Genomic DNA, 7,500 nt, shown 5'->3' on the forward strand with positions numbered 1-7,500 from the left:
CTTTGTCTCTCTCTCTCTAATCCTCCTCATTCTCTCTCTCTCTCTCTCTCTCTCTCTCTCTCTCGCTCTCTCTCTCTCTCTAATCTTCCTCATTCTCTCTCTCTTCCTCTTTCTCTCTCTCTCTCTGTCTCTCTCTCTAATCCCCCCTCTCTCTCTCTAATCCTCCCCCCCTCTCTCTCTCTTCCTCTCTCTCTTTCTAATGCTCTTCTCTCTCTCTCTCTCTCTATTTCTAGTCCTATTTTCTCTCTCTCTCTAATCCTCCTCTTTCTCTCTCTCTCTAATCCTCCTCTTTCTCTCTCTCTCTTTCCCTTCCTCTTTCTCTCTCTCTCTTTCTGTCTGTGTGTGTGTGTACGCGTGTGCATGTATATATATATTTATATTATCAATTTCACATTATACATCCACTGATATCTGCTCTCTCAATTGCAGTGCCACACCTCTGCTGAACATGCTGTCTGTCAGAAATATAAAATTTCCCGAAAATAAGGACGACGCCTTTGAACTGACAGGTAATTATGATAATAGAAATGCTAATATCTGCCGTGTGGTTTGTGACTGAAATACGGAGATGCTTCATTTGGTTATGTAATGATGGTGATAATGGTGATTATGGTGATGATAGTGATTGTGGTAATAACGATAGTGAAAAGGATAATGATAACTGATGATGGTGATGATGACAATGATGATTATTATGGTAATGACGGTGGTTATGATTATGGTAATGATGATGATAATAATGATGATGATGATGGTGATTGATGAGGATGATAATGATAATGATGATGGTGGTGGTTATGGTGATGATGATGATGATAATGATGGTAATGATGATGATGAACCTGATAATAATGATAATGATAATGGGGATGATAATGATAATAATAAATATCATTATAATAATGAAAACAATAATAGTAATAGAAATAATAATGATGATAAAAAATGATAATAATGCTAAATGATAATGCTACTACTACCATCAAAAATGAAAACAACCATAACAACACTACTCACAACCTCCTCCCCCCCCCTTCCCCCACAGACGCCCAACTGAAGGAGGCTGAAGCAGAGCTAGGCAACTCGAACGATCTCAAAAAAGCCATTGAGCTCACGAAAGAGTTGCAAGAAGCCAGGAGGTTATATAAGAAAGTGAGAGTCCTGTGCTGGGTGCTTATGTATCCTGATGGCCACGACACCAAAGCCAGGCCTATCAAAGCCACATGGGGGAAACGGTGTAACAAGCTCATCTTTATGAGCACGAAGGACGGTAGGTGGCGCAGGTGGAGGAGGAGGAGGAGGAGGAGAGGGAGGGATAGGAGAGGAAGGAGGGAGGGAGGGAGGGAAAGGAGGGAGGGAGGGAAGAAGTGAGGGAGGGAGGGAGGAAAGGAGAGAGGGAGGGAAAGGAGAGAGAGGGAGGGAGGTTATGAGGGAGGGAGAGAGAGGGAAAGAGGAAAGGAGGGAGGGAGGGAGGGAGGAAAGGAGAGAGAGGGAGGGAGGGAAGGAGGAAAGGAGGGAAGGAGGGAAAGGAGAGAGAGGAGGAAAAGGAAGGAGAGGTAGGAGAAAAGAGGAGGAAAGGTAGGAGAAGAGAGGAAGGAAGGAGGGAGGGAGTAAGTGAAGTAGGGAGAAAAAGAGAGAGAGATAAAGAGAGTAATAATAATGATAATCCTTATTTCTAAATTCCATTGGTTATTCAATACAGAGTATATAATATTTTACAATGCAAGGATTACAGAGATTCAGCAGACACACCATACAATACCACACAATACATCATACAATAGTTTCATACACTGAAATATATTACACTGAGTGTCCCCTGTGCTCTGAACCACAAAAAATAAATGGTTCACACGTTTTGAAAAGAGAACCGAACCCAGAACCAATCCCTAAGGAACACCAAAGGAAAACACCTTGAAGTAAATATAACATTCTTATTTCTCATTGACTCTTAAGATAATTCTAGAGTCAGAGAGAGTCTTTGCTTTGTGTTTTGCACTGCTAACGGCCGATTTCTAGGAATAAATCAAGGGATATGTTGTGACTGTAAATATTACTATATGTCATATTCGTTATTTTGAGAAGAGCAATTTCGTTTGAAAATATTTATCGAAACCGATGCTAAATATCAAGTAACGGTCCGTTTTGAAATGTGTTAGTGACAATGGAAGTGATAATCATAAAGTAAAACGCAATTACTGTCAGTGAATAAATCTCTCATGAAACGGAATGGAATAATCTTCAAACTTTTTTCCTATCGCGACCCAGTGAGGTTTCATGTTTTACCCTCGCGCCCCTTTTGGACAGTATTGTACATTAAGCAGTGGTTTTACGTCCATCTTCATTATATTACCTACTTTATCTACTCTCTCTCACACACAGATATAAATGTTTATGTATATATATATATATATATATATATATATATATATATATATATATATATAATATATATGTGTATATTTCGTGTGTGTGTGCATATGTATATATTCTCTCTCTCTATTTTTTTTCTTAATTCTATGTTTTCTTAATTATATTTTTTCTTTATTATATTCCATGATCTAATATATATTACCATCCTTTTTAGTGAGACGCTATGACCTATTCTGTCACCTTAGAGTGACAGACAAACACATAAACACAAATACTCCTCCAAGACCAAGGTCACGGATGAAAATACTAAAGGAAGAGAAATTCACTAAATAATCACTTATACTTTATAGGAGCTGCAGTTCAGTGATGTGTATAATATCAGCAAAGCTTTCACTGACTGGCATTTCTATGACAAAGGAGCATTTATTGATATACAATGTTTATAAGGTAGGGGTAGAGAGAGAGAGAGGAAATGAGAGAGGGAGAGGGAGATAGATAGATAGAGAGAGAGAGAGAAAGAGAGAGAGAGCGACAGAGAGAGAGAGAGACAGAGAGAGAGAGAGAGAGAGAGGGAGAGAGAGACAGAGAGAGAGAGAGAGAGAGAGAGAGAATGAAAGAATGGGAGAGAGACAGACAGAGAGAGAATGAAAGAATGAGAGAGGGAGATAGATAGATAGATAGATAGAGAGTGAGTTAGTTTACGTGCAATATACATATACAAAGACATTTTCTATTCATACTGAACTACCTCCCTAGACCCGTCTGTGGGAGCCATCGACGTGGGAAGCCTCGAGGGATACACCAAACTGTGGAACAAGACCCGAAGTGCTCTTCAGTACATCTACAAGAACCATCTAGAAGACTTCGAATGGTTCCTGAAGGCAGACAGTGATACGTAAGTTGTTAAAGATATACATGATCCTCCCTGCTCTGCTTGCAGCTTGCTTGCACCCTTAGCATGAGTAGATTGACCTTCTGTGTGTATGAAGCGTTGGAAGAACCAACATAGGAGAGGAGAGTCTGGATTTGAAAGATGCAAAATAGAGAGGGACCAAAGAGAAGCCATGCTACGGTGAGTCAGTATGTCGAGAACACCACACTCAGGAGAAAAGAAATAAAGGTTCCTAGGGATAAGGAAAGCGGAAGGACCCACGATATTTCTTATTGGATTCGTTAAGAATGCACTGATAACCTATGGCCATATATTCCAAAACTCACAGAGGTAGAGAAAGACCCCCAAAAAAGAGAGAGAGAAAAGAAAAAAAAAATGTAAAGGACTAATATCACAGAGAATGTAATACACAAAACCCCGTAAATCATAGGCCAGTATCACTAACCACTGTGGTATGTAAAAAAAAAAGAAAAAAAAAAGTAAATAGCCATATATATATATATATATTATATATATATATATATATATATATATATATATATATATATACACTAAACACACACACACACACAATACATTACATACATATATATATATATATATATATATATATACATATATATATATATTATATATATATATATATATATATATATTATATATATATATACATACACTAACACACACACACACACACACACACACACACACACACACACATATATATATATATATATATATATATATATATATATATATATATATATATATAAAACACATATCATTTTCTTTTTTGCAGGTATGTGCTAGTTGATAACTTACGCTATGTGTTGCAAGATTACGATACCAACGAACCAATTTACTTCGGTCAACATTATAAAATTTATGGAGGATACAACACAGGAGGTGAGAACAAATCAGTCCTTTTCAAAAGCTACTCTCTAATTAGTCCATAAGAACTTATATAACGGCTAAAACCATTAGGTATGTAGACATTTATCAAATCATGAAAGCCTATTTATTTTTTATGTGCTGGCAGGTTGTAACACTGTAATTATGCATCAAGTATTTTATAAAGGAGGCAAGGGACAGCATAAAGTTATATATAAATGTATATTCACTTGCACTTTGCAACACTGCGAGTTATGTATTAGAACACCATTCATCTATTTTGATTAGTCAATAGGATGAATATGTGTAATATTAAGGCAAACTGTAAGCATTGCACTATCAGGCTAAACGTGTTTTAAAACACACATAACACCCGTTAATTGTGTTATGCATGTGTTCCTCTTATCATCTTGAAAATCATTAAGAGAATTAAAGGAGATTTATTCTTTTGAGACCTAATTGTATTCCAAATTTTCTATAGTTCACACTTTTATCGTTACACCCCTTTGCTCGTTACCCCTTAGTTCCAATGTATTTATAAACATTAATCAGTCAAAAAGCAAAATCACATCTGACTGAGCCCTCAATAGAGAAAAGAAAAAGAAGAAAAGATTAAAAGAAAGACGCAGAGCTGAAAGAAAAGAAAAGAAAAGAAGAAGAAGAAGAAGAAGAAGAAAAAAAAACATTTACTGATTTATGAGACAGTATTCGAGACATGACTTCGAATCTTATTTCGAGTCGGTGTCTGATTAATTAATGTTTGATGTGATTTGGCCATCAACTCTGGACCATTTTAATCAGAATGGCAAACTTCGCGAAAGAAAACTCTATACAGTTCTGTCAGATCGAAAAACACATAGAGCATCTTGACTACAAAAAAAAAAAAAAAAAAAAAAAAAAAACATAAATATCAGCCTACATAACATTCCATGATAATAAAGATAACATCCTCACATCGATAACAGGAGCAGGTCACGTGATGGGGAGAGAAGCCATTCGAAGGTTTGTGGAGCAGGCGATTCCGAACCACAAGATCTGCAAGCCGGAAAGGTCAAAGGGCGAGGACGTGGGAATGGGTGAGTTTCTCCGCCCATTGCACCAAGGCGTAGCGTCAGGAGCTCTTGTTTCCTATTGCAAGCTGTCTTGTTGCATGGATAAAAAAGTGTACTGTATAGGAGGTGGTGTGGATGTATGGGAATTGGCTAAAGATTAGTATCAATGAATAGATGGTGACATATATTAAAGAAAGGATGTCCCTGTGGCGGTGAATCTTTGACAGCGGGACACTTACGGTAATAATGTTGGAGGGTTGTCGGCATTGAGATCCTTGCAGGATTTACAAATGGAATGGTGGGGCACATTCCCTAGGGCAGCCACCTTGCAGACTGGCATATTATCTAATCTTAGACATGAATCAAGTCTACATGTCATAAATTAGTGTCGACAATACTTGGGACGGATACGCTCATGTCATTGGCTGAATATTTAAAAATGTCTGCCCAGTCAACAGGTCAGATCCTTATTTTTTCGCATACATTAAGTGTAATAAACGAGCCAATACATATAAAATCACTTTGTACGTAAAACCAGACCAGAGAAATGTTTCTTTACAAGCGATTGAAGATATACAACGATACTGTATACTGTTCAATAATTTGGAATTTGTATTTCAATCAAAGTATCAGTTTTCCAAACCAGAAGTATCTTTCGTGCCGATAACACTGACGGTCTCGCGAACCTCCTGAAGCGTTGACTGCAATAGTCCCGGTTGAAGAGAATAGACTGATTGATTGGAAACTCTCGACTGCATCAGTAGCCAAGGTTGATACATGGATTTTCTGTACTAATAAGAATATTGATATTCAAAATCGTTATACGCGTGATTGCAGAATAAGACCAATATTATATTTCCATATGACTTGAGGATGATGAAAAGTATGTATCGAGCATGCATAGCATACAAATCATACTTTGTTTAAGGTATATGTTTCCCTCGCGGAAACAAATAAGAAATATACCCTTTTCATTGCATGGGCGACCTTTAATTAAAAGCTCCTGACGTCCCTCGCAAACAAGGACTTTAAACTCTTACCATCATCCAACAATGGGTAGATTTTGAATCTACGAGATTCCCAACGTTGTCATCACACCTTCGTCCTTCGTCTGGGATGGACGCTCGTCTCCCAACTGCAAAGGTCTTCCCTCTCGCAGTTTATCGTGATACTCTCTTCATTTCACACAAAGACATCTCTTAAAGAATCACACAAAAAAACACAAACACAGTAACGTGCACATAACAGAATTAATAAAACACTGCCACAAATTGAAAGGAAAAACTCGCGACGTTTCGAACTTTTTAAAGAAAGTTCCTCATCAGGGGTAAGCAATCCAAAAATTCATTTTTTGATTGCTTACGCCTGATGAAGAACTTTCTTTAAAAAAGTTCGAAACGTCGCGAGTTTTTCCTTTTAATTTGTGGCAGTGTTTTATTAACATCTCTTAAAGCTGGGCTGCTTGTAGGAACACAATCCTCACAAGACTGAGCTGCAGTAATGTCCTTTAGAAATCTCTCCTTCATCTTCGTCTCGCATATCTACAACTTTCAAATCAACCAACAAATCCATGTCGACTGGATTGGCTCTCGGGATGGATTCTGAGATCCTTAAATTGACATAGGACTCTCCGCATATAGAGACAACTCGGGCTTCGATCTAAAAGCCCTTGTGCAGAGCCTCATTGTGATCATGGTCTCATATTTTGAGAACTGGGTTTTGCTGACGGATATATCTCACATCTCTTCTCTGTATTGCAACAAAGGGTCTTGTTGAAAAGTGATGGAAAAACAGATTACTAAGGATTTTATAGGCTACAACTTCAACTCGTATGAAAGTGGTTGATTTTTTTCCACTCTAACATTCTACAGCTTCCTGAACATACCATTCTTATATGGCATCGAAATCTCTCTCGAGGTAAAGAAGAAGAAGAAAAAAATTGCTAACATATGCCGTCACAGTGCCATGTAGCAATTACTCTCCTCTGGATGGTGGCATTAGTGGTCTTTCTTATTTTCCCCAAATCTGCATTGGGATCATCACTTTTTCTTTATAGGCCATACCAAGCTGAAATTAATCATTTTCACAATCAGTTTCCGGATATGGACAGTGAGAGAAATGGCTTGTGGTTCCATGGCTTGGCTTGTGGTTTAAGAATGGGGCTTATGATCTTTCCATGTTGCACTACCTTTGTATCTTTAAGTATCCTGTTGAAAAGAGCAAAACAGTACCAGAAGGAATAAAGGAATAAACTTCAAAGGAATAAACTAAGAAACACATCATCAAAGCATC

At 37.6% G+C, this 7,500-nt stretch overlaps 1 protein-coding gene across 1 annotated transcript in view; it reads left to right on the top strand.

The window, feature by feature from the left end:
• LOC122261868 (glycoprotein-N-acetylgalactosamine 3-beta-galactosyltransferase 1-like) overlaps positions 1 to 7,500 on the top strand; it is an 11,195-nt gene that overhangs the window by 1,382 nt on the left and 2,313 nt on the right. The window contains exons 3-7 of the mRNA XM_043029685.2: positions 430 to 509; positions 1,046 to 1,270; positions 3,130 to 3,268; positions 4,065 to 4,171; positions 5,122 to 5,232. Coding sequence (XP_042885619.2) covers positions 430 to 509; positions 1,046 to 1,270; positions 3,130 to 3,268; positions 4,065 to 4,171; positions 5,122 to 5,232 — 662 coding nt within the window. The remainder of the gene's footprint in view (positions 1 to 429; positions 510 to 1,045; positions 1,271 to 3,129; positions 3,269 to 4,064; positions 4,172 to 5,121; positions 5,233 to 7,500) is intronic.

Source organism: Penaeus japonicus, unplaced genomic scaffold (assembly GCF_977035675.1).
Source record: "Penaeus japonicus unplaced genomic scaffold, GWHDUDI00000001_assembly GWHDUDI00000006, whole genome shotgun sequence".
NCBI classification, from domain to species: Eukaryota; Metazoa; Arthropoda; class Malacostraca; order Decapoda; family Penaeidae; genus Penaeus; species Penaeus japonicus.